Source organism: Nyctereutes procyonoides, unplaced genomic scaffold (assembly GCF_905146905.1).
Source record: "Nyctereutes procyonoides isolate TBG_1078 unplaced genomic scaffold, NYPRO_anot_genome, whole genome shotgun sequence".
Taxonomy (NCBI): domain Eukaryota; kingdom Metazoa; phylum Chordata; class Mammalia; order Carnivora; family Canidae; genus Nyctereutes; species Nyctereutes procyonoides.
The window spans coordinates 55,348,361-55,372,441 of record NW_026575020.1 but is presented as its reverse complement, the minus strand read 5'-3'; the positions used below and the strand labels follow the sequence as shown (position 1 = coordinate 55,372,441).

Here is a 24,081-nt window from a genome sequence, read left to right as displayed (position 1 = left end):
CAGTCGGGTCCCCCCACAGCTAAAGCTCAGCGCGCCTACAAACTGCCCGGCGAGGGCGAACCAGGGGCAAGCGTTGCACACTTAGTTCAGCAAGACGGTATTTTCCTCTTCTCACCAAGTCCCACCGTATCACAGCGCGACCCCACCCCCGTCGTCGTGGAAAACATACCGGATCTCCATGCCTTCCCTTAAAGGTGTCCAAGGCCGCCCCAGGCGGAGAAAGGCCCAGAGACCGAAGTCCCTCCCGCGGGCTTCCTGCGTCCGGGGATTAGGAGGCACAAAGGGCCGGCAGGGAGCGGGCCCAGATGGCAGGGGCAGGGTCTAAGCCGGCGAGGTAACGCGCTGCGGCCGCCGCTCGCGGAGAGCCGGATACCTGAGCCGCGCGTCGCCAGCACTCGGGCCAGGCGCCCTGCACGTGGGCCCACGGTCCCGGGATCCCACCCCCGCCCGCGGTGACCTCCTGCACTCAGCCAGGCCGGGCACTTGTTTCCCCGTTTCCCCAAACCAACAGTACTAGGCAAACCTGGAGCTCGAATTCAGTAAACGCGGACGGATCTGGCAGGGAAAAGTTCCCAGCCGCGCTTCCTACAGGTGTCTTTCGCCGGGACGAACGGAGCCCCGGGATCCAGGGCGACGCGCGGACCAGCCCTCCCCGCCCCGCCCGGGCAAAGCAGGGGTCCCGGCCCTCTCCCGCCTTCCCGCCCCGAGCGGAGGGCGCTCCGAGGGGGCGGACCCGGCTCGGTGTTTCCGGGCCCGCGCCTCACCTGGAGCCCCAGGCCGGCCCCCGCCCGAGGCCTCGGCGTTCCACGGCCCCCGCCGCCGGCTCCGCTCTCTCCGCAGCCGGGCCACGGGCTGCTGGGCGGCAGACTCCTTCCTGCTCACCTCCGGCGCGGCGAGCAGGGGGCGGAGCCGCCGCTATTTACATAAAGGGCGAGCCGGACGGGCTCGCGGAGCCCCGAGCGCCGGGCCCCAGCGGCCCCGCCCCCGGGCCTGGCCCCGCCTCCCGCAGCTCGGAGCCGACGGGGCGGGCGCGCAGCGAGGGCGCCCTCGGGGGGCGGGCGGCGGCCGCTCTCGGGCCAATCCGCGGTCCCGGGGAGCGCGGGGGCGGGGCCGCGGCCGCCTGAATATGCACGAGGCGCCTAGGGCCCGCCCCTGTCTCACCTGAGCACACCTGGACTCAGGGCGGCGCGCCGCGCCCAATGTCCTGCCGCGTCCGGGAAGAAATAGTCCCTGGGACGCGCGGCAGCCTGGCCCGCCTCCCAGGCCGGACCGCGGAGGGGAGCCGTCCCTCCCCCGCCGGCCCCGAGCGGCCGAGGGAGGGACGTAGCCGGGCCTGCTCTTCCCGAAGACGCACAACCCAATCAGAGCGGGTGACCGGCGGCCACTGGGCCCGGTTTCGGGACCCCACGGCGGGGTGGCTTGGGGACGGGGGCGTTGCCTCCAGGCGCCTCCCCTCGGGGCGGGCCCCGAGCCCTGACCCCAGTCCGCCAAGTTGCTGCGGAGTCAAGAAGGCGCCCGAGGCCCCAAAGGACAACAGTGACCAGTTTTTAGCACAACTGCGGAGCGAGGTGGAGCGACGAGAGGCGGGAGCGGAAGAGGCGCGGAGGCCAGGGGTGCGAATGGCGCGCTCCGAAGCCGCTAGCGTTCAAGCTACGCCGACATGGCGCCTCTCCGCCGCCCTTCTACCCCGAAGCGGGGGAGTTCAGGGAAGGCCCGATGGAGCGCCAGCCTCCTCCCCGTGGACGACCATTGAGAAAGCCAAGCTGATTAGGTCTGTGATTTCCTGTCCCCTGGGCGCAGGGCCTGAGGAAAGTGCGGGGTCGCGTTCTTGCCCTCGCGGGGACCTGGCTCCCGCACCAGAGAAAGCACGGTCTGCGGGTTGGCAAAGGAGGGGTGAGGGCCTGGAGCCTGCTCCACGGACATCGGGACTTGAGGGGTGGTGGCCTGAGGCTCGGGCCGGGGAATTTTGCACCATCTCCAGCCACTGCATTAGAGCGATCTATTTTTTAATGGCTTTGGCTTTATCGCACGAAGCAGGCACCCTCTCGATTAAAGGCACAGAGTCCTCTCTTCTGCCCCACCCCGCTGGGTCTCTGAAATCTAGTCCTGAGTTCCAAAGCATCACAGCAAGACAGCAATCTCAGGCCTGGGACTATGGAAGCCAGGTGGGGGGAGGGGAGGGGCATGGCTTCGTTCTCCTGCAAGCATCAGACACTCAGGGCCAAGGCCCAGACTAGCCCCTGAAGCTACAGGTGAGTCTGGGTATAGGAGGCAGCTGAGATGGTCCCTGAGAATAGACAGTCCAGGTCCCCCAGAGCAGGTCCCATGCCCTGCCAGAGCAGTGTCATTAGTGTTCCAGATCTCTGGGCAGCGTGAAGTCCCTGAAGCTGTAGAAGGAGATGTCGCCATGATCCACCAGGGCAAAGATCAGAGGAACATCCCCACTCTGGTAGGACAGCCGCTTGAGGGTACAGAGGTCTGGAACTGGCTCATCAAATCTGCAGGGATAAAGTTAGACAGAAACGTAGGCATAGGCCGCCCATAAGCTCTGAGACCCCAGCCCTCTCAGGCTACCAGGGAGGGGGGAATTAGACAAGAGTTGGGGGTGCAAGAACCCAAATGGCCTCTGGACTCTCCTGTCTGCAAACTGCATGGTTCTAGTAAGTTCTCCAAGAGTGACCAGAGCCTTGGTTGAGTACCAGGGCTAGGAAGAGTGAGGTTCTTACCACTCATAGCCTGTGAATCCCTCTGATTCCCAACCCTTCTGCTGGGTGAGCCCTGCAGTAAATTGGCACAGGAGAGAGACGCCAGAAATTAGGGCTTAGGACTTGGTATGGTTCCTATAAGTACTGACTGGCTGCGTGGCCTGCATCAATGACAGCTCTCTGGACCTCTGGTTCCTCTCAGATTGGCAAACTGGCTAGGGGTGGGGAGGAGAGGTCCACTTGGTTTACAAGAGAACTGGCAGCAGCCTGGGGGCAGGATCACTGGTCTCGTACCCACTAATGCACATCCGGGCGTAGGGTTTGCCGGGGTTATTTTTTCGGAATGTGGCCACGGCATCGGCCTGATAAATGTCAAAGCTGATCTCCAAGCCCCCAGACTTTTCCAGCAGCCTGTGGACAGAGGAAGAAACTTTAAGAAACAGGGATCTTTCTCCTCCTCTCCCTTTTCTTTCATGCCCCGCTCTTTCCCTCCCACAGTTCCAGGAAGCAGCCTCATCCACAGGGATGCAGGTCCTGCTGTGAGGTGCCACTTGGGCAGGGGGAGGTTTGGCTGCCTACCTCAGAATCCTCAGGCTTAGTCCACCTCTTGCCTCTCATCCCTCCCTCTCCCCTAGACACATGAGTATCAGCCAGGCTGAAGGCTCTGGAATGATCCCCCAGCTCGTGCCCAACTTCAGGAGTCAAGTCCCAGCTGCCAACTGCTGGCAGCCAAGGTACTATGGAGACAGGCACTACCTGGAAACTCACCGGGCACCTCCATCAGCAAGGTGTGTGGTCTGCAGCACAGAGATACGCTGAAGGGCTATGGCTACAAGGACAGTGAAAATAAGGTGTTGGGGAGGGAAGTCAACCATCTGCAGACTCCTCTGATGTTTCTGAACCTGCCATCTAGTTTAGGGTTGCCAGACTTAGCAGGTTAAAAAAAAGTTATAGGTATGTCCCATGCAATATTTGGAATATACTTATGGTGACATCTCCCGTGTTCTCATAAGGATTATAAAGAATCCTAAAACTGTTAATACCAATCTTGCCCTATTAGTTCCATTCTTAAACACACAGGGCATACAGTAAGCCTTCCTTTGATTTGGCCAGGATGACCTCTTGCTCCCCTCTCACAGAGCTACGAGAACAGGGGACCACAGCTAGTCGGTGGCAGAGCTATCCACATGTATCTTGTTTTTATTTTAAGGATGTAGTTGTAGTTTCGTTCCCCCTCGCCTCTCCCTGGACACTGACTTGCCATTTCCACGCCTTCCCACATGGGTCCTTTTGCTGCTTTCCAGGAGAACAGACTGTCCTTATGGGTTCCACTCCCCCGGATAGCTCTCTCTGCCCCATCTTTCTTAAGCCTCAATTGGTTATGGCCAATCCATGCCCCTTTCAAAATCTTTTGATTCCTCAGCTGTCAGGGGCCTGTGGGGTTTTGGCTGGGTGAGGGGGGCGGGTACCTGGGGAGTCTGCCTGGCCAGGACTCAGCAAGGGTCTGACAGGTTGTTCCCACAGGTGCGGGGGGCGGCTCTGGCTCTTCTGCAGACACCTCCTCTGCAGCAGCTGCTTGTACTCCTGCCAGTTGGAGCAGCACTGCACCTCGGGATCTGAATTTACACCCTCCCGGAAGCGCTGGGCCTCTGCTTGTTGCTCCCGTTCCCGCCTCGAGAGCTTCTCCTTCCTTTGGTTCAGCTTCTGGCACCAGGATTCAGCATCTGTCTCCCGCCCAGCGACATTGGCTGGGAGCAGCTCTGGGGCTGGGGCAAGCAGAAGGGTGTGGCGGCTATCTGAAGCCATGTTGGGGAAGGAGATCTGTTCAAAGTTCCAGCGTGGCTTACAAAACCCCTTGACCCTGTTCTCTACTTTGCCACTCTCCGGGCTGCACCCCACCCCCTCGTTAGCCAGGCCAGGCCAGGGCTCCAGGGCTCCCAGAAGCTGAGATGGGCCCATTGGGCCCTTTACAGGGCTTGACTCCTGAGGTTTCTCCTCTGGGCATCGGCTGTTCTGGTTGCAGGGAGGTGGGCTGGAGGCTGTCAGGCTCTCAGGTGTCTCATCCACCCCCTGTGGGGGATTCTCCAGGGCCTTGGCCTTCTTATTAATAGACCTGAGGGACGTGAGGAGGAAATGCAGCACGTCTGCTCTTGATTGCTGAAGTGCACATGTCCCACACATATTATACTGCCTCCAGGATCCTACAAGGGAGCTGCCCAAGCCCAGCTCTTAAGCCAATGAATTCTCCAAGGTCCCCAAACCAGCACTCCCTCAACAGCTCTGCTCCCCAGAACTCCCAGGGGGCAGCGGGTGGCCATGTGGGGAACATTACCGAAAGCTGGAGCTCCTCCTCTTCCTTTTGCCATTCTGATCCTCTAGGCACTGGGCACTGCCATCCAAGTTCAGCTGTCTCTCATAAGGGGACAGGATGGAGCTGTGGAGTGAGAATTGGGTGGGCAACAGACCATCTCCTCAGCCTGGAGTTCCCAGGGGGAATTTGTGAGGGACTGGCCCAGAGGATAAGTTAGGGGGCCAGAGTCAAAGCCAAACCCAAGGGCTAAGTCCCTGGGCAGACCTGCAAGCAGGGTAAATGGGGGCAACCACAGGGGCCTGCCTGCTCATATGTCTCTGCCCAGGCCTCTGGGATCCACCAGTGGCCCCTTTGAACAGAGATTTACTGGAACCGGGGCTCCCACACAGCCAGCAGTAAATGATTAATCATGGGTGAGAAAAATCAAGAGAAACGGACACTTGGAAAATAAGAAAAATAAAAATACTCACTGTAACACTTTTAGTTCTTATAAACACATCCTGTCTCCGTATTTTTTTTTTTCTATCAAAAATGGTATTGTACTGGGGCACCTGGGTGGCTCATTCGGTTAAGCGTCTGCCTTCAGCTCAGGTCATGATCCCAGGGTCTTGGGATCAAACCCCACATCAGGCTCCCTGCTCAGCAGGGAGTCTGCTTCTCCTTCTCCCTCTATACCCCCTTCCAAATTCCTGTACTCCCCCCCACAAATAAATAAAATCTAAAAAAAGAAAAGACATTGTCCTAATATACAACGGTTTAATCTTTTCTTACTCTCGATAATATATTATGGACATAGCCCTTTCTCACTATAGCATTCTTCCCTACCATGATTTTTTTACGATGCTAAGGCTGCACTGTCCAAATGGTATCCACTAAACAGAAGGGGCTATTAAGGTTAAATTTAAACCCATTAAGATTAAACAAAAATTCAGTCTCACAGTTGCACAAGCCACATATATTGGACAGCAGAGGCCTGGAACGTTTTTATCACTGCAGAAAGTTCTACAGGACAGTGCTGGTCTAAGGGATAAACTCTAATTTGTGTGACCATCCCTTCCCCATTGAACTCACAGGATGTTTTCGAGTTTGCCAATTTTGCAAAGTGATGTTTTGTGTAAGCTCCCCACTAAATGCAAGTTCTATAGGGGCAGTGATTTTGCTCTTTGCTATTCCTCAGCAATGAGCACAGTGCCTGGCACCCAGTAAGGGATCAACAGATATTAATGAATGAATGAACATTCTCACAGGTGAACTTATGCATACTTCTGTGACTATTTCCTGAGTATATATCCCACTTTTAGGAACTAAAAGACATACCTGTTCTAGAGCTTTCGTGACATGCTGGGAAACAGTAAAGAGTATACCAGTTTCCACTCTTTAGCTGATGGTCTCTGTGGCTCTTAGCAATGCTGGGCTACTAAGGTGATCATCTTTAGAGGCCCCAGAAGGAAAGAACATCTAACTTAGCAAAAGGAATGTGAGACCCTACTCAACTATTAATTCCTCACTTGGCCCTTCATTCATGCATGCACTTATGAATCTGCTTACACACCTACTAAGGCATCGTCCTGGCACTACAGCTATGTGCCAGTGCACTGTCCTGAGCTGTAAGTGCTCGACTGTTATCTGCGGAGGGAGTGGGCTGAAGATGGGGCTCAATTTGATAACCCAGGATGAGCTGAAATGACTGAGACTTGTCCCAACGTGTCTCTCAATAGGGCACTTCCAACAAAGGCCCCCAGCCCATGCCCAGGAAGCTGCAGCTCCACCGAAGGATTCCAGGTAATGAGAGGCCATTTTCCAATTTGGGGCTAGTCTACCAGGTCCCAGGACTGGAACAAATGGGAGGAAAATGGGATCGGGATTTACCTTGGTTGGAATCGTCGAACCACATAGCCCAGTCTCTTCAGGTGGCTGAAGACCTCAAAGAGAAAAAGTAAAGATCAGAGGTCCACCTTTGAAAATACCAAATAATCCCTCCAAACAGGAGCCACTCCCCACACGCCCCCCCCCCCCCCCCGCTCCTCCTGCACACCCCAATTCCACGCCCTGGGACTGGCTGGACTATATTCTGTTATAAACACCCTCTCCAAACTAAGGTCTGTTTCTGAATTCCTGTCACTTGCCCACCTTACTATGGGCACAAATGACACTGAACAGTTTCTTGATTTAAACGCAAAATCTCAAAAACGCTGATACATGATGAATCAGGAAAAGAACTAGGTGCTAGCATGTTATGATACCAAAGCTGTCGAGAGTGAAGCTCCTGACCACAACATGAACAAGAAAGTGGCAAAAGGTGATAACACACCCCCTGCCCGTGCTACTCCACCCTACACCTCCAGACACAGGCAGGGTAGGAGTGGTCTTTGGTAAAGAACCTGTCCATCCTTGTGTTCTGATACCCACATCAGAGAGATGTAAGCAGGAATGCCCCCATCCTGTTTGATCTCTCAGCAGCCTTCAACACAGCTGACAACTTCCTTCTCTTGGCTCTGTGATACCACCTCTCCTGGTTTTTGTCCAGCGTTGTCAGACGCTCCTTGGTCCCTGTTTCTGGCTCCTTATCTTCTCCCGTACCTCCTCACAACTGAAATGCTCCAGGTCTCAGACACAACCCTCTACTCTGCCCTGTGGTTTTAAACACCATCCATGTGCTCATGATGTCCACATTTATATCTCTAGCCTTATGCTCCTCCCCGGCTTTGTTTTCTTCCCAGCCCTCAGTTCTGTGAAGTCAACCATTCAGTTGGTGCTCACTTATTCCCAATTGCCACCACTAGGATGCAAGCACCATGACAGCAGAGCCCTTGGCTGTCTTGTCCTGGCACATAGCTCTGCGTCCAGCACCTCACGGGTACTCACTGGTGTCTAGCACCTGATTCAATGGATGGGTGGCTCCTCTCCTGGGAGAGGGTGGCAGATACCTGGTACTGCAGAAAAGTCACAGCGTCCTCAGTCAGCAGTAGCTGGTAGGCCTCCTGAATAGACAGTGGCAGGTCTTGGTGGAAAAGTTGGATGGAGCCCTGGAAGTGGGGCCAACCACTCAGCTTGTGTTCCCTCCTGCAGTGGCTCAACTAAAGGAACAACTTCCAGGCGGTGATATATGGGCGCCCCCCCCCCCATCGCCAGCGTCACAACAAGAATGTGGCCAACCACAAAAGGAGGGCACCACCCCCTCATTTGAAGGGAATCCCGGCTCTCTGCACGGTATTCTTGTCTCCCCAGTTGTAGAATCCGGGTTACAAGCTTCTTGAATTTTTCTCCAGTTAAAACACGTCCTTTCAGGTCCTTGCTCCCAACCCTTCCTCACGCTCCAGGGGCCCCACTCACACACTCCAGCAGGTACAAGGCCTCTTCGGGGTGAAGCCGCTGGCGGCCCTGTTCCGAGAAGCCCATGGTCTGCCAGAATTTACCCTGTGCAGGACCCACAGCAAATGTCACCAAGGAGCCTGCAAGGCGGAGAAGGCGGGTCCCCCTCCCTGCGCCCCGCCGCTTACCGCTGGAGACTTCAATTCCACGAAGCCCTCTTCCGGCCTCCACTCGGCAGCCACCAAACTGCCCCTGGCCAAGAGCGGGGAGAGGGTCGGTGTGAGTGTCCCCCCGCCCAGGGGCCGCGGTCCGGCCGCCCCCGCCCCCCCCCCCCGGCCCGCCCCGGCCCGGCCCCCTCACAGGCGCTCCACGCGCTCCTCCGCCAGCAGCTGCCAGAGCTCCTCGCGGCACACGCGCAGCCGCTCCGCCTGGGAGGCCGAGCCGTCGGGGAGGAAGTCCTTGGGCCCATGCGAGCGCTGAGGCAGCTTCTGGGACCGCGAGCGGGCGGCGAGAAGCTCCCGGGCGCTGCGGAAGGAAGGGACGCGGGGTCAGCGCGGCGCCCTGGGGCGCGTCCGGGGTCCCCGCGCCCTCCCCCCACGCCCTCTCCGCGGGCCCCGCGCCTCCGCGGGCCGGACCGCACCTGAGCACGCGCCCGGCGGGAACCTCCACCGCGCCGGGCTCGAGCTCGGGCTCCATCGGGCCGCCGTCTGCGGCTGCGCGCGCACCGCCCCCGGCCCGCCCACCGCCGGAACTCCGCGTGGCCCTAGCGCCCGCGGATCCTCCCGCCGCGCCACGAGCCCCCGGCTCCACCAGCCGGCTTTCCACGACTCCCTGGCCGTCCTAAGCGCCTGCCAACAAGTTTGCGCCGCGATTCCGGGGGCAGAGAGACTGCAGGTGTCTGGATTTGTAGGAGCTCGCCTCTCCTCCCAAGCCCTCCTCCGGGATCCTCTCTAGTAAAAGTCGAGGAGCCCGGCGTCTCAGAGCGGAGTGTGGACACTCAAATGCGTGACCGGCCCCTCCGCAGCCCTGGGCCGCTTAGTCCTCACCACTCAGGCCGGACAAGGGGGAAAGAGGGAGGCTTTAGAGGAGGGAGAGTCATGGGTTCCCGCATTCCAGCTTCGCAGACTGGCCACCGGGGAGTGTCAGATACGGTCTGGGTGGATTCAGACGTCCTCTGGGGCTTCCGCTGGGTTCCTTCCTAGGGGCTCGGAAGCCAGGTTTCGCGGGCCGGGGGGGCGGGAGGAGCTGTCCGGCCCACGATGGTGCTGAAGCGCCACTCCAGCCAGTCACCAGCACCTCCTCGAGGCTGGGGTCCCCGCCGCCGCCACCGTGGGCCGCTCCGACCTGGCCCGCTAGGTGGCACCATTGCTCCAACCAGCGGCTGGTGGCGGCGCCTGTGGCCGCGAGCGGAGGTCGATGTGGGCGTCCCAGGAGGGGCGAGGGGCGAAGAGGAAAGGGGGCTTCCCGAGTGGGGTCCCCAGGTCTCGGCTTCCAGACCCCTTCACATCACGTCTTCTCTCCCACTCAGTCATCAACAGGGCATCTCGCCCTTGGGTCTGAACTCCAGGGCCTCAGGTCCCGGCCGCTCCGCCACTGGGATGCTGGGCGCGCACTCCCGGCCCCACCGCGCCGGTTCACCTGGGCGCATGCGCTGACCCGGCCAGCGTGCCGGGTCCGGACGGACGCAGCGGGGGCGGGGTCTGGTACGGGCAGGGGCGGGGCCGCGGGCGCTGACTGACAGCCCGACTGCGAGGCCGGGACGGTCCCTCCGCTCGCGATCCGGCGGGAGGGAGGGGGGAGGGGCGGGATTTCCTGCGGGAGGCGCCGAGCCGGCCTTGGAAAAGGAGGAGAGGGAGGAGAAAGGGGTAAGGGGGGCAGTGGGAGCCACCGTCCAGAGTGCCAGGGACCGGGCAGGGCCAGCCAGACCCCCGGCGGGGCGGCGGGGAAAGGTGAGACCGCGGGGGCTGCGCGGGGGGTCAGCACCTTTGAGGGCGGGCGCCAACTAACTTTTCTTTCGGGATCGGCGGGCGCCCTCGTCTCTCTGCTCCTTCCGTCCTTCTCGCGCCCCCGTTCCGTCCTCCCGCATCAGTCCCGCCCGCGCTGGGCTCTCCCGGTCGCTCCCGCCGCTTTGTTCCCTGGTCGGCCTGGGTTGGGCTGGGTTGGGGGATTGCGCGGCGCTGGACGGGCATTCCGGGGGGCGGGGGAGCCAGCCCGACCCCAAGCACTGCCGGGGGCGTCCTCCTCCTGTGTTGGCTGCGGGCGAGAGCAGGAGTCCCATCCGTGTCGGGCTTGGGACGTTCTGGGAGTAAGGAGACCCCAGCCAGGGCCCCAGGCCTGCATGGGTCTCATGCCACGGGGCTCGGGCAACAAATTCCTGGCCCCTGAGAACTGACGTAAGCTTTTCTGCAGCGAAGTCGGGGCTCCGGGCCTCAGGTTCAGGCTTGGGGGGCCCCGCAGCCCAGTCTCTCAGCAGTGCCCCCAGCTCCTGTCTCTTCTCTGCCCAGCTGCTTTCCTCTCCCGCGCAAGGGGTGAGGATGGGTCAGCAACAGGTGCTATAAAGCCTCCCTGTCCAGCACTCAGACACCCGCCAGAAATGGGGAGCTGTAAGCTCCCCACTCCACCCTCTGAATTCGTACAGAGCCTGGGGCTAGGGCATCCAGCTATTACAGTAAAGCTTAGATTGGGAGGAGTGTGGGGGCAGGTACTTTCCACAGGGAGTGACCGCTGTGTGTCTGCCTGTGCCTGACCCTTCCAGGCCTCACCTCCTGGCCCACCAGTTGTCTGTGGGTGTCAGAGCCCCGGGCTGTGGAGAACAGGCTGCTGGGCCCAGCCTGCCCCAGTGTGTCGTGTTGCCAGCTGCCCCTCCTGCCTCAGGTTGAGGTGCTGCCAGGTGCCCTGGGGCCTCCATGACTCAGCCTCCCTCTCCCAGAAAGTCACCGCCTCCCCCCAAATACTCCTCTCATGCCTGGCAGCTGTCTCCCTGCTTTGAGTGGCTTGGCCCTTCCTTGACTCAGAAGGGCAGCTAGGGTGGTTTGGGGGCTCCGTGGAAGCCCTGTCCTACTCTTCTGAGCCCCGCTTCTGGGACCCTTTCAGGCCTGGCCCAGCCTTCAGCAGAGGCACTACACCTTTTCCAGACCCCTGAGACTTGTCCACTGCTGCTTCCCGAGGCCCGAGGGAATGCTGACTGCTCTCTGGGTGGGCATTGGTGCTCCTGAGCCACGCTGGGAAGATTGGCGTGCCCAGTCCCAGCCCATCCCTGGGCCGTCAGCCGCGGCAAGCAGCTATCTGTCCGGGTTTCCACACGGCCTCCACCCCCTCAGAGATCGGTTTTCCTGCTTGTGGTGGCTGCTCATGAAACATTTTGAGGGAGTACCCGTCAGTGCGTAACAAGAAGCCCCCTGCTGGGACACCAGACACGCTCCCCCAGGAGACACCTGGCCCTCCAGAGGTCCAAGGCATGGCACCCTGACGCCTTGGCTTAGACCTAAAGTTTTCCTGCCTCTGCCCTGGACTCCTGATCCCAGAGCCCAGCCCAGGGACCGGAATGGGTCGTGAACAGGACCTGATCCTCGCCGTCAAGAACGGAGATGTGACTGGTGTGCAGAAACTTGTGGCTAAGGTCAAGGCCGCAAAGACAAGTGAGTGCTTGGTGGGATGACTGTCTAGCAGAGATCCTGCCCTGAGTGCTCAGGCTGCGGAGAGAGGCTTGTGGGTCTTTGATTTGGGGTCTTGGGGTGGGAGGACTGTTCTGTTCTCTAAGGAGTGACTGTGGGAGAGCCATAGAGGGAGCTGGGTCACCCCTTGCTGTGTATCGTTAGGCAAATCATGTAACCTCTGTGGACCTCAGTTTCCTCACCTATAGAGTGAATGGGTTGAAATGCATTCATTCAAGTTTGTTTGAGTGCCTACTGTGTGCCAGTTTGTTCTAGGCGCTGGGCCATTATGTGGCAGCAGTGAATAAAACAGACCAAAATTCTCAGCCTCATTGGAGTTGCCTTTAGCAGGTGGTTTTTCTGATGTCTTCTTTGGAGGCACGAGTTTTCTGGCAGTGGGCTGGGAAAGACTGACTAGCTGGAGTTCCAACCCCAACCCCCGATTCAGCAAGAGCATTTCTGCATTTATGTTGCCTTAATGGGGATGCCTGTAAGAGCACTTCAGAACAGAGGGCTCTACTGCTTAAAGCAAAGCTCATTGCTTTCTCAGCACTTGCTAAAGCCCCTTCCCCTTGACTTTGCTGCCTGTGTGCCCTGGGAGGGCTGTGGCCAAAGCTAACTTTCTAGAGGTCTCTCCAAAGCCTGGGTCTCTAGTCTTGACAGACTTGTGGGGGCTCTATGCATACCTGAACCCCATCTCTTGGGTACCTCTGTGGTGAGACTCCCCCCCTGCCAAGGAGAGTGGATTTCTGGGCTTCAGGGCAAGCTCTCTCAGCTCTATCCCAGGAGACCCTGGACCTTTCCCTGGAGTTTCTAGACCAGCAGGGGCAGGAGGTAGCTCCTGCCACCAGACTGGGGCTAGGGAGGGAGGATTCCCTCAGAGTGCTGGGTCTCTAGCCCCAAGACATACCTTAGTCCTATGCACAGCCAGCGCCCCCCCCCCCCGCCCCAGACAACATGAAGGCATCTAATTATCCTTACCCACACCTGGGAGTTTGGGGGTGCCAGAAGGTTAAATTTGAAGGGCCTGGGAGTTGTGCAAGTGGGTGTGCACCCACTTGCACACTAGGGCAGGAGCCCCAGGGTATGGGGAGATGGAACTGGGCCAGGGGGGCTGGGGAGCACAGGTAGTGTGATCTCTGTGCCCTGGGGAAGTGGATACCGGGTGAGCACAGTGGGAGGAAGGTGCCAAGGAGGTCCCGGAGTGCCCTGGAGGCCCAAGAGTGGGAGCCCCTCCCCCTCCTCCCCCTCACCTCTGTGTTGTTTTTGGCGACCTGCCCAGTAGGGCTTTGGTTGAGCTGCTGTTGGCCTCCCGGCCTGGGGCCTCAAAGTTAGGCCCTCAGGAGGGCAAGTGGGTGGGGTCGAGAGGCCAGTGGTGGGAACCTCACAGCCAGGCTCCTAGGCTCTGGGAAGGTGCCCTGTGCCCCAGGGGAAATGTCTGGGGGGGGGGGGGGGAAGAGATCCCTTCCCTCAGCTCCAGAGGGGACTTGTACGTTGTATAGGCAGTATGTAGGCACGGGCACAGAGTGACAGAGTCCTGGGACTCCTTGTGAGGCCCTGGCACTGAGCCTCCCCTCCCAATCCTCTGAGAAGCTGGGAAAGCTGGTGCAAGAAGGAGACTCACAAGGCGACATTTGAGGAACCTGTAGGTTATGAAATATTCTAAGCGCTCAATTCCCTGTGAGATGGGTATTTCTATATCTTCTTTACAGATAAGAAAACTGACACTCAGAGAGGATTAGTGATTTGCCCAAGGTCACACAGCCATTTTGTGGCAGATCAGTCAAGTCCCTGTCCTCTCCCCTTGGCTCCTGCCCCTCAGAATTACCTAGTGATTGTTCTGAGAGTGCAGGCTCCCTGTTCTCCCTCAGAATGAGAAGCATCACAGAGACCTGGAGACTGCAAATCAGAAAGTTGTCCGGTGCCTCTAAAGCAGTCTCAGAAGGGAGGCTGGGAACTCCTGCCCCATATCCCAGAAGGGCGAAGGAAACTGACAGAAAGGGAGGTGTCAGGGCTCCCCCTTTTCCTTCTGGTGGGTGGCTAGAGCCTTCTGGTTGGCCACTGGGAGATGCTGTCTCTTTGGCTTCTATTTGCTGTCTGGTCACTGGGGGGTTGGCATTCCCTGCCCACCCAGGTCCTCTTGATGGAGCATGTGGCTGGGAGAAGAAGGTGCCCCTGCCCTGCCCTCCCTCGCTCCCCTACTCCCTTTTCTGAGCTGTCTCCTTCTCTGGCGGGAGGAAATGGAGTGGGCTGAGGGTGGCCCAATGAGCTCACATCCTCTGCCTGAACCTAAATCAGGAGCGACCCTTCCACCCCCAGAGCCAGGCCGGGAAGAAGGTTGCACTGCAGGGGAAGTGCCTGGAGCCACTGCCAGGAACCAGGACCCTCCGCCCTCCAGCCAAGGTCCCTAGCCCAGTCACTCGGAGCCTCCCCCCACAGCCTTTCCGGCCATTGTTCTGGAAAGAACAGAGCCACCCAGCCTGGCCCTGCCCCTGTTCCTGTCTATTCCTCCTGTCACATTGTCCTGCCACTCCCCGGAGGGACTGTATCTCACTACTGGGCTGCCCCATCCTGGGCTGTCCAGGCCAGCAGCAGGTGGAGGGACTTTTCTGTGTCTCCTCCCCGCCAACCTCGTCATCTTCAGTGACTGGCTGGCCAAGGTCGTTCGGCCAGTAAGGGGAGCATTTGAACCACACACTTCCTGCTCCTAAAGCCCCTCTCCTTCGCAGTGCCCTGAGTGGCTCTCTCTGACAAGGACTTTCCAAGGAGGCCAGAGGAAGGCTGGGAGGCCTCTGTTTTTTTTCCAGCGGCCTCCACCCCCTCACCCCTTCTGTCACTGCCCAGCTCTGTATTTACCTTTTCTGCATAGCGTATAGTGTGATTTGGCTTAGCCCTAAACGTGGCCGTCCCCTCTCTCCCCATCCTGTGCTCCTCACTACCGTGTTGATCCCTCCCTGTTGGAATGAGGCCCTGTCTTGCTGGGGTATTCAGGGGCCCACCAGGGCCCGGAGGGCAGGCCTGGACCAGCATGCTTGGCACCCTGCCCAGCCTGGGTTGAGCCAGGCCTCCTTCCCAGCAGGGGTGGGTTCCAGCAGGAGGCAGGGGCCCGCCTGTGACAGACATTCCCCTTCCTCTCCCGAACGCTCATCAAAGACTGTCCCCTCCTGTGCCCTGGCCGGTGCATGGAGCACACCTGCCTGAATCCTATCGCTCTCCCCGATGGGGACCAACCAGTGTCCTGCCCATGCCCCTGGCTCCTTTGGCCACCACCCAGCAGAGAGCCCTCTGCAGGGGTGTGGACATCTCTGCTGGGAGCCTGTGGGTGCAGAATCAGCAGTTACTCCCCTGACAGGAGCCAGTGGGGGACTGTACCAGTTTTGCCAGAGGACAGCATGTGGAGAGTAACAGCTAAGGTGTAAGGAGCTCTGAAGGGTGACGGCCCCCCTCTGTGGTGTGCCGACAAGGGTCAGGCATAATCCTTACAACTGGTGAGCAGGATCTGTGATTGGCCCATTTTACAGATGAGGACACTAAGCCTGACAGGTTAAGTGACTTGCTCAGGATCACACAAGGCAGTACATGGCAGAGCCGGGCCCAGTGCAGGTCTGTCTGATGCCACCTTCTTCACCCCGCTCCACTCAGGGATGTCCCCGAGCTTGAGTCCAGCCCTAGCATCTGCCCTACTACCTCCAGCGTCCAGTGGCCCTCTCCTTTCTCCCCCAGCCCTCTTGGCCCAGTGGGACAATGAGACTCCCCTTGGCCTGCTCAGGCAGGAATGCTAACCATGCACTCGTGGGCCTGTCTGTTGAGGGCATGGCATGCCAGTCTCCCCCTTTCCCGCCCCCTCTGGCTCTATAAACAAGCTGGGGACCCAGGGAAGCCAGGCCCCTGGTGCGGCTACTCCCTGCACTGGGCACTCTCAAGCTGATGAGCCTGTGGGCCAGTGGGGAGCCATAGGGACAGGACAGCCGAAGGGCCATGGGGCAGGTGCTTTCTTGCACACCAAGAGGTCAGCCGGATTCAGCAGCGGAAGGGAAAAGTGGTTGGGATGCAGGTAAGGACAGATCATTCTAGGGTATCCTGATGTCTTCTGCTCTGATCCCCCCAGAGCTCCTCGGCTCCACGAAGAGACTCAACGTCAACTATCAGGATGCTGATGGGTGAGTGTGAGCCCGCATCCCTCTCCAGAGCTGTGGGGTGGGGGAGGGGTAAGGGGAAAGACCTGGGCCCTAGAGTCCCTTCCCCTGTCAAACTTGGCCCTTGAATTATGTTTGCTGAGAGCTCTGGTTCCTGCCCACCCTCCTGCCTGTGGCGCTATCCTCAAGTGAGGGGAGGGAGCCCTAATGCCTCTCTGAGGGGCCTCCTGGGTCAGATTCCTGCTAGGCCCCCTTTTCTCCCCAGAGGGTAGGAGCCCTCGGGCTCCTGCTCCCACGGCCCCCTCCCCTGGGCTGGTGGGGGGGGAGGCCAGACAAACAGGCCTCTCAGCCCAGACACTGAGCCCTTTCATGCCGTAGCCCGGCTGTTCTGCGCTCCCACGGCAGGGCTGGCAGGGTGGGGGGGGGCGAGGGCACAGTGGGCAAGTCACTCAGCCCTGCCAGCCTCCAGGATGAGTCTGGTGTGGACGACCAGGATTTGGGGGGTGGGGGACTGCTCACTCAACACCCCTACTTTGTGTCCCCCACACCAGATTCTCTGCTCTCCATCATGCCGCCTTGGGGGGCAGCCTGGAGCTCATAGCCTTGCTGCTGGAGGCTCAGGCCACTGTTGACATCAAGGACAGCAATGGTGAGACCCCAGTGTGTCCCCTGGCCACACCCTGTGGTCACAGTTTGCTCCTGTGACATCCCAGCAATGCTAATATGGGTTGGTGTAGTTTCTCTGGCTTGCAGATCCTTTACCTCTTTAATCTTCACAGCCTTCTGGGGTGGTGAGTGGTTCTAATACCCTGTTACCCAGATGAGGAGGCTCAGGTTACCTTCCTGTCGTGAGATCCCCCCAGATCACCTATGGTGGGCCAGATGGGATTCTGACTTCAGCCTTGTGAACCAGACATTTCTCTGACCAAACCAGCATCACTCCCCTTGGGTCTGTCTCCCCCTCCAGCTGGGGTGGCTCTGGACTCTGCTGAGCTCCCTCCCCTGACCCCATAGCAGCCCAGGACCTCCTCAGATCCGCTTTCCTCCTGCAGGCATGCGCCCACTGCACTACGCAGCCTGGCAGGGCCGGCTGGAGCCAGTGAGGCTGCTGCTGCGCGCCTCTGCAGCCGTCAATGCCGCCTCGCTGGATGGGCAGATCCCACTGCATCTGGCTGCCCAGTATGGACACTATGAAGTGGTACGTGAACCTGCCCACCTGCCCGCAAGGGGCTCTGGAGCAGTGGAGGGGGTGGGGAGGCTGGCCAGGCCAGACTCCTCACTCAGCTGCCTCCACCCCAGTCAGAAATGCTCCTCCAGCATCAGTCCAACCCATGCCTGGTCAACAAGGCAAAGAAGACACCCCTGGATCTGGCCTGTGAGTTTGGGCGGCTTAAGGTGAGGCCTGCAGCCCTTGGGTACTAGGTCCTGGGCACCTGTGGGGTGAGGGGGGCGTCTCAGGAGGAAGCCCTACTGGGTGCCGCTTGCTACAGGTGGCCCAGCTGCTACTGAACAGTCACTTGTGTGTGGCGCTGCTGGAGGGTGAGGCCAAGGACCCGTGTGACCCCAACTACACCACACCCCTGCACTTGGCTGCCAAGAATGGCCACAGAGAGGTCATCAGGTACCCACTGGGTGCCCCCCCGCCACTTCCTCATCCCCTTCCTGTGGAATGAGTGCTGTCCCCCTCGGCTCCTTGCCCTGCTGCCCTCTTCACCCTTGCTCTGGATCATTCTCCCAGCCCCCAGCAATCTGCTTCCTTTCCTGCCCCCACCCCCATGCCTGTGACTTGCCCCCCATGCCCACAGACAGCTCCTTAGAGCGGGGATCGAGATCAACCGGCAGACCAAGACCGGCACGGCGCTCCACGAAGCCGCACTGTATGGCAAGACGGAGGTGGTACGGCTGCTCCTGGAGGTGGGTGTGGGTGCCTGGCCACCCTGCACACGTGTGCGGAGCCCCCCTGGGTGCCGTGGCCTAGAGCCGCTGTGGAAGCATGCCACAACATGGTGTTTGGATGGGCGGAGAGCAGACCCACCTGGTTCAGGCCCCCAGCTCTGCCTCTCACCGGCTGAATGACCTTGAGCACCTCCACTATCCTATCTCTGAGCTTCCATTCCTTCATCTATAAAACGTAGAAATAGTAGGAACCATTCGCCTCCTGGGCAGCCGTGAGGATTGGGGGAAGTGGCAAGCACAGTGTTTCGTGCACGCTTACACTGCACTGTGCACCCAGGGCGGGGTGGACGTGAACATTCGGAACACGTATAACCAGACAGCACTGGACATCGTGAATCAGTTTACCACCTCCCAGGCCAGCCGAGAAATCAAGCAGTTACTGCGGGGTGAGTGCATGTGAGAGAAGACCCAGCCCAGGGTGGGATCCAGAGCTTCTCTGGTGCGTACTAGGAAGGGGAGCAGGAGCAAGGTCCCAGGAGCAAGATGTCACCTTCTTGAACCCAGCGCTAGTCAGGGGACCGCTGCAACGGGATCCCGGGGGAGGGTTGTGGACGGGACAGGACAGGTGGGAAGACACCCTAAGGACCCTCAGTGGACGCCTACACTGCATCTTCTCTCAGAGGCCTCAGGGATCCTGAAGGTGCGAGCGCTCAAGGATTTCTGGAACCTCCATGATCCCACTGCTCTCAATGTCCGGGCAGGGGATGTCATCACGGTGAGGACCTGGTGCAGGCATCCCTTTGCTAGCACTAGTGATTGCTGTCACTTAACGTGGGCACCTGCTGTGGATCAGGCTCTGTGTAAGGTCTTTAGGTGTACTGTCTCGTTGAGTTCCTCCCATCCAGGTAAGGAAGGTGCTATTTCTATTTCCTTCCCAGAACGACAAAATTGAGTCTTAGAGAAATTAAAATGGTTTGCCTGAGATCATATGGCAAGTAGTAGCATTGGGATTTGAATCCAGGCTGATTCGGGGACCCTTGTTTGTATGCCCTGGAGGCACACAGAGAGGGTTGGGCCTGAGCCGGATGCCGGCAAGTAAGGGCAGCGCTCTGGGTGCTCTTGGACATCAACTTCTTGTGGGAAGAGGAGCTGGACTGGGGGGCTGGCTGGCTGCTCTTGTTTGGTGCAGGAAGTGATTGTTCTCATTGTCACCCCCCCCACACTGCCCCATCTGCCACAGGTGCTTGAGCAGCATCCCGATGGCCGCTGGAAGGGCCACATCCATGAGAGCCAGAGGGGCACGGACCGTGTGGGCTACTTCCCCCCAGGCATCGTGGAGGTGGTCAGCAAGCGGGTGGGCGTCCTCGCACCTCGCCTCCCATCTGCTCCCACCCCCCTGCGCCCAGGCTTCTCTCGGACACCACAGCCCCCTGCCGATGACCCCTTACACCCTTTACCCTATGGCCAGCTTCCTCGGGTGGGCCTCAGCCCAGACAGCCCAGGTACATCCTCCCAGAGGGCAGTGCCAGGCACCAGGGTGGGCATCTGGCCTTGGCAAGCTGCCAGTCAGCTGTTGGCAGGGCCAACTGGGGTTATAACTTCTTTGCTTGTGCCCCTGTAGCAGGTGACAGGAATAGTGTGGGCAGTGAGGGCAGCGTGGGCAGCATCCGCAGTGCCGGCAGCGGGCAGAGTTCCGAGGGCACCAACGGCCATGGCACTGGCCTTCTTATTGAGAACGCCCAGGTAGGAGAGAGGGGGTGTTGGGACCAGGACAGAGCCCTAAACCCTGCAGTCAGCCCCCCACCTGCTGAGTAGACCCTTCCCTGTCTCTAGCCTCTGCCTTCCACGGGAGAGGACCAGGTGCTGCCGGGATTGCACCCACTACCCCTGGCAGGTAGGAAGGGGGTAAATGGTACCTGGGTGGGCATCCCTCCACCGTGCCGCTCCTGATTCCAGTTCTTTCCCTCCCAAAGACAACCTGAACCACCGCCCTCTGGTTCACTACCGCTCTGGGGAACAGCTCTTCACCCAGGACGTGAGGCCGGAGCAGCTGCTGGAGGGGAAGGTGTGACCTCCACTGGGAAGTAGGCTGTGGGTCTCGGGGGGCACAGTGGTGTGGGATGGGTGCCAGTATGGACTCAGGCCAGGTCCCTAGGGGAGGCTGGAACAGGTGGCTGGGCCACGGCCTCGGCTCTTCCTCAGTAGGCTCGGCTCTGTTAACTTCAGCCTCTGCCCCTATGCCACAGGACGCTCAGGCCATTCATAACTGGCTGAGTGAGTTCCAGCTGGAAGGCTACACCGCCCACTTTCTGCAGGCTGGCTATGATGTGCCAACCATCAGCCGTATGACTCCTGAGGTAGGTGCTACAGCAGGAGGGCAGTGGAGGGCCCAGTGGGCGCCGGACGGGGCCTGATGGCACGAGTCTGTGTGGCAGGACCTGACGGCCATCGGGGTGACCAAGCCTGGGCACAGGAAGAAAATCGCCTCAGAGATTGCTCAGCTCAGCATCGCCGAGTGGCTGCCCAACTACATCCCGGTAAGCAGGTGGCTGGCACCGGCTCCCACCCGCAGCCATGGCCGTGTGGGCCCGTCCTGGCTTGGGGGCTGCAGCGGGCCAGGGAGCCAGCTCCCATGGGGTCCTTTTCCAGGCGGACCTGCGGGAGTGGCTGTGTGCGCTAGGGCTGCCGCAGTACCACAAGCAGTTAGTGAGCAGCGGCTACGACTCCATGGGGCTGGTGGCCGACCTCACCTGGGAGGAGCTGCAGGAGATCGGAGTCAACAAGCTCGGTGAGGACTGCCCTGGGGCCTCCTGGCCGGGCCCCCACGTGCCTCCAAGGGTCTCTAAGATGTCCCAGGGTTCAGGCCCAACAGGGAGAACGGGGTCCAGGAGGGGCTAGGGTGGCCCTTTGCAGCCCCGGCTAACCCTGTGGCCTCTACCCGTCCCCTCTCAGGTCATCAAAAGAAGCTGATGCTGGGAGTGAAGCGGCTGGCCGAGCTGCGGCGGGGCCTCCTGCAGGGGGAGGTCCCGGTTGAAGGCGGTGGCCGCCGGCTAGCCAGAGGCCCGGAGCTCATGGCCATCGAGGGGCTGGAGAATGGGGACGGTCCGGCTGCCACCGGCCCACGCCTCCTCACCTTTCAGGGCAGCGAGCTAAGCCCAGAGCTACAGGCAGCCATGGCTGGGGGTGGTCCCGAGCCACTCCCCTTGCCCCCCGCCCGCTCCCCCAGCCAGGAGAGCATTGGAGCACGCTCACGAGGGTCCGGGCACTCACAGGAACAGCCTGCCCCCCAGCCCAGTGGTGGAGACTCCAGCACCCCACAGGAGAGAAACCTTCCAGAGGGCACAGAGCGACCCTCTAAGCTTTGTTCCCCACTTCCTGGCCAAGGGCCTCCCCCTTACGTTTTTATGCATCCCCAGGCCTCACCCTCTAGCCCAGCTCCAGGGCCACCTCCCGGGGCACCCCGTGCCTTCTCCTACTTGGCTGGTCCTCCTGCCACTCCTCCGGACCCACCCCGGCCCAAGCGCCGGTCACACAGCCTGAGCCGTCCGGGCCCTGCGGAGGGGGAAGCAGAGGGGGAGGCCGAGGCGCCAGCGGACAGTGCCTTGGGCAGCTATGCCACCCTCACCCGGCGACCAGGACGCAGTGCCCTAGCGCGGACCAGCCCTAGCCCGACCCCAGCTCGAGGGGCTCCCCGCAGCCAGTCCTTTGCCCTTCGTGCCCGACGCAAAGGCCCGCCACCCCCACCCCCTAAACGTCTCAGCTCGGTTTCTGGCCCCACCACAGAGGCGCCTCCGCTAGATGAAAGCCCGGGGCCTAAGGAGGGGGCCTCTGGGCTCCGAAGGCGAACACTGAGTGAGCCAACCGGACCCTCGGAGCCCCCCAGCCCGCCTGTGCCAGCAGGGCCCGTGTCGGACACAGAGGAGGAGGAGCCGGGGCCTGAGGGGACGCCCCCATCTCGGGGCAGCTCAGGGGAGGGGCTCCCATTTGCAGAGGAGGGGAACCTGACCATCAAACAGCGGCCGAAGCCAGCTGGCCCCCCTCCCCGGGAGGCACCTGTGCCCGCTGGCCTGGATTTCAACCTCACAGAGTCAGACACTGTCAAGCGGAGACCCAAATGCCGGGAGAGAGAGCCGCTGCAGACGGCCCTGCTGGCCTTCGGGGTGGCCAGTGCCACGCCCAGCCCCTCTGCCCCCCTGCCCTCCCAGACCCCCAGCGAGCCCTCCTCAGCTGCTCCCAGCCCTCCCCGGCCGGACCCTAGCAGCCTTCCAACTCAGGGAGCTCCAGCACCCCTTTCTCCCAGCCCCCAAACCCAGCCCTCTGCACCCCCCTGCCCCGGGCCTGCTCTGGAAAGCTCAACAGGTGATTGGCGGCACGGGGAGACAGAGCCCCCAGCTTCCCCCGCTGCCCTCATCAAGGTGCCAGGTGCAGGTATGAGGCAGGGCCTGTGGGAGGGGGCACTGTTGCAAAGGTTGTAGCCGGCCCATTAAGTCACAGCCAACCGTTTTGTCTCTGCAGGAACGGCCCCCAAGCCTGTGTCTGTGGCCTGCACCCAGCTGGCATTTTCAGGCCCGAAGCTGGCTCCCCGGCTTGGCCCCCGCCCCGTGCCTCCTCCAAGGCCAGAGAGCACTGGGACTGTGGGCTCTGGCCGGGCCCAGCAGAGGCTGGAACAGACCAGCTCCTCCCTGGCAGCTGCATTACGGGCCGCAGAGAAGAGCATTGGCGCTGAGGAGCGAGAGGGGTGAGGGGTGCTGGGTGCTGGGTGCAGGGAGGGAAGGGGCTACAGTGGAGGAACAGCTCTTCCTCGATCCTCTTCCCCGGGGTCCTGGGGATGTTGGCAGGGGACAGGAGCAGGGGGGAGGGTGCCCAGACAGATCCTTAGGCTGGGGTGACCCTTACTGGAATGGCCAGAGCCCAGGTTCTGAAACCACCCAGATCTGACCTGTGGGGAATCCTGGTGGCTGGCCCATAGAGGCATGTGAGCTGGAGCACATCCCTTCCTCCTGAGCCCTGTACCCTTGTGAGGGGCCGCAGCTCCTGCTGCCTCGGGAGGCTGAGAAGTAAGATGCACGCAGAGTGCTTGGCATCAGCCAGGAGTTTGGGAACAGCCCCCAGCCCACCCATAGCCCATGGGGTGCAGGCCAGTTTCTGATCAGACCTGGTCCTTCCCCCGCTGCAGCCCTCCCAGCACCTCTGCCAAGCACATTCTGGATGACATCAGCACCATGTTTGATGCCCTGGCTGACCAGCTGGATGCCATGCTAGATTGAGCGCTTCTGGTGGCCTTCGGAAGTGCCCATCGTGACCTGCAGTGTCTGTCGCCTTTGCCCCAGCGCAGAAGCTCTTGCTGCCTGAGCGCGGGCCCTTCTGCTACTCCAAGCCTGTGGCTGTCCACGCAGCAGCTCTGGAGGGCAGTCTCCGTGGGAGGCTGAGGGGACTTGTCAGAAGCTGCTATCTCAGCAGAGCCCCCTCCCAGCGTGTAATCTGACCAGACAGCCCCTCCTCCATGGACAGGGACCCTGGTAAGAGCTTCCTTCCCAGGAAGAAAGGTGGGGGCAGGGCTCCTGCAGTGTTTCCTCTGCCCTCTCCCACCCCCAGGGCCTGTGGACACCTGCTGTGGTATCCTGGCACATTGAGGGGCTGGTGAAGCCTGGGTGTCTCACCAGGTCTGCACAGTGTACACAGGACATGTAAATAAGTGGCCAGGGGCCTGCTCTCTGTGGTGGTGGCAGTACCCAGGCCTGCCCCCCCCTCCCCAGTGAGACAGAGCTGGCACGAATGGAGACAGTGGGATTAACAGATTCCCCAAAATCCAAACTTTTTCAACTTGTAAATGTTATTTTTTAAGCAGAGAGAAATGCATATATTTTAAATGGAATTTATTCTATCTATAACCGCCTGAGAGGACACAGGGGAGGGGGCTTCGGACCACAGCAAGAGTGCACTGCTCGCCTTGGGGCTGGAGCCCAATCTGGTTGGCCCAGGCCCCGGCTCTGTAACCATTAACCTCTTCTCCCAACTAACCCCAATGAAAAGTGTCATTCCCCGTGACTGGGCTGTGTGTTTGGATC

The 24,081-nt window shown here is 60.3% G+C and overlaps 4 protein-coding genes across 10 annotated transcripts in view; 2 read left to right on the top strand and 2 right to left on the bottom strand.

Moving 5' to 3' along the window:
- The window catches only part of LLGL2 (LLGL scribble cell polarity complex component 2), a 33,459-nt gene extending 32,552 nt beyond the window's left edge, over positions 1-907 (bottom strand). For 2 of the 3 annotated variants that reach the window (XM_055329499.1, XM_055329504.1), the window contains exon 1: positions 765-907. The gene's annotated coding sequence lies outside the window, so the exon portion shown is untranslated. Of the gene's footprint in view, positions 1-523; positions 628-764 lie in introns of those variants that run through there. The other variant, XM_055329501.1, reaches the window with a different exon arrangement.
- A 270-nt stretch (positions 908-1,177) lies between these two features.
- On the top strand, positions 1,178-8,338 carry LOC129516023 (uncharacterized). Of its 3 annotated transcripts, XM_055335343.1 has the most exons (4): positions 1,178-1,771; positions 3,341-3,493; positions 6,735-6,798; positions 8,086-8,338. In XM_055335343.1, exons 1-4 carry the CDS (start codon positions 1,200-1,202, stop codon positions 8,095-8,097), a joined length of 801 nt encoding a protein of 266 aa, XP_055191318.1. In that variant the 5' UTR covers positions 1,178-1,199; the 3' UTR covers positions 8,098-8,338. The 3 variants fall into 3 exon arrangements, with proteins under 3 accessions (XP_055191318.1, XP_055191309.1, XP_055191325.1); XM_055335334.1 differs by lacking the exon at positions 8,086-8,338 and having other exon boundaries at positions 6,735-6,873; XM_055335350.1 differs by lacking the exons at positions 3,341-3,493; positions 8,086-8,338 and having other exon boundaries at positions 6,735-6,873.
- On the bottom strand, positions 1,779-9,931 carry TSEN54 (tRNA splicing endonuclease subunit 54). The gene is made up of 11 exons (XM_055335324.1): positions 8,969-9,931; positions 8,689-8,853; positions 8,517-8,580; positions 8,350-8,433; positions 7,944-8,042; positions 6,886-6,938; positions 5,038-5,139; positions 4,175-4,818; positions 3,474-3,534; positions 3,000-3,116; positions 1,779-2,498 (listed from the first exon to the last, which is right to left on the bottom strand). The coding sequence occupies exons 1-11, from the start codon at positions 9,022-9,024 to the stop codon at positions 2,348-2,350; spliced, it is 1,596 nt and encodes a 531-aa protein (XP_055191299.1). The 5' UTR covers positions 9,025-9,931; the 3' UTR covers positions 1,779-2,347.
- Positions 9,932-10,191: 260 nt separating this feature from the next.
- Positions 10,192-24,061, top strand: CASKIN2 (CASK interacting protein 2). 3 transcript variants are annotated; one of them, XM_055321717.1, is made up of 20 exons: positions 10,192-10,277; positions 11,422-11,966; positions 16,090-16,141; positions 16,669-16,766; positions 17,170-17,315; positions 17,417-17,512; positions 17,608-17,738; positions 17,923-18,031; positions 18,351-18,459; positions 18,694-18,788; positions 19,254-19,515; positions 19,635-19,756; positions 19,847-19,907; positions 19,987-20,078; positions 20,260-20,370; positions 20,449-20,550; positions 20,663-20,801; positions 20,966-22,441; positions 22,529-22,751; positions 23,190-24,061. In XM_055321717.1, the coding sequence occupies exons 2-20, from the start codon at positions 11,873-11,875 to the stop codon at positions 23,278-23,280; spliced, it is 3,609 nt and encodes a 1,202-aa protein (XP_055177692.1). In that variant the 5' UTR covers positions 10,192-10,277; positions 11,422-11,872; the 3' UTR covers positions 23,281-24,061. The 3 variants fall into 3 exon arrangements, with proteins under 3 accessions (XP_055177692.1, XP_055177709.1, XP_055177698.1); XM_055321734.1 differs by having other exon boundaries at positions 10,204-10,277; positions 11,853-11,966; XM_055321723.1 differs by having other exon boundaries at positions 10,219-10,277; positions 11,463-11,966.
- Positions 24,062-24,081: the final 20 nt, after the last annotated feature.

What these genes read in the sequence shown, in the direction of transcription:
- LOC129516023 (XM_055335334.1), top strand. Translation starts at nt 1,200, where the DNA reads ATGTCCTGCCGCGTCCGGGAAGAAATAGTCCCTGGGACGCGCGGCAGC. An exon ending in GAGAAAGCCAAGCTGATTAG is followed by an intron (nt 1,772 to 3,340) that starts GTCTGTGATTTC and finishes CCTCTCCCCTAG; the next exon opens with ACACATGAGTATCAGCCAGG. An exon ending in CGGGCACCTCCATCAGCAAG is followed by an intron (nt 3,494 to 6,734) that starts GTGTGTGGTCTG and finishes GTCTCTCAATAG; the next exon opens with GGCACTTCCAACAAAGGCCC.
- TSEN54 (XM_055335324.1), bottom strand. Translation starts at nt 9,024, where the DNA reads ATGGAGCCCGAGCTCGAGCCCGGCGCGGTGGAGGTTCCCGCCGGGCGC. An exon ending in CCCGCCGGGCGCGTGCTCAG is followed by an intron (nt 8,854 to 8,968) that starts GTGCGGTCCGGC and finishes TTCCTTCCGCAG; the next exon opens with CGCCCGGGAGCTTCTCGCCG. An exon ending in AGGAGGAGCTCCAGCTTTCG is followed by an intron (nt 4,819 to 5,037) that starts GTAATGTTCCCC and finishes CACGTCCCTCAG; the next exon opens with GTCTATTAATAAGAAGGCCA.
- CASKIN2 (XM_055321717.1), top strand. Translation starts at nt 11,873, where the DNA reads ATGGGTCGTGAACAGGACCTGATCCTCGCCGTCAAGAACGGAGATGTG. An exon ending in GGTCAAGGCCGCAAAGACAA is followed by an intron (nt 11,967 to 16,089) that starts GTGAGTGCTTGG and finishes TGATCCCCCCAG; the next exon opens with AGCTCCTCGGCTCCACGAAG. An exon ending in AACTATCAGGATGCTGATGG is followed by an intron (nt 16,142 to 16,668) that starts GTGAGTGTGAGC and finishes CCCCCACACCAG; the next exon opens with ATTCTCTGCTCTCCATCATG.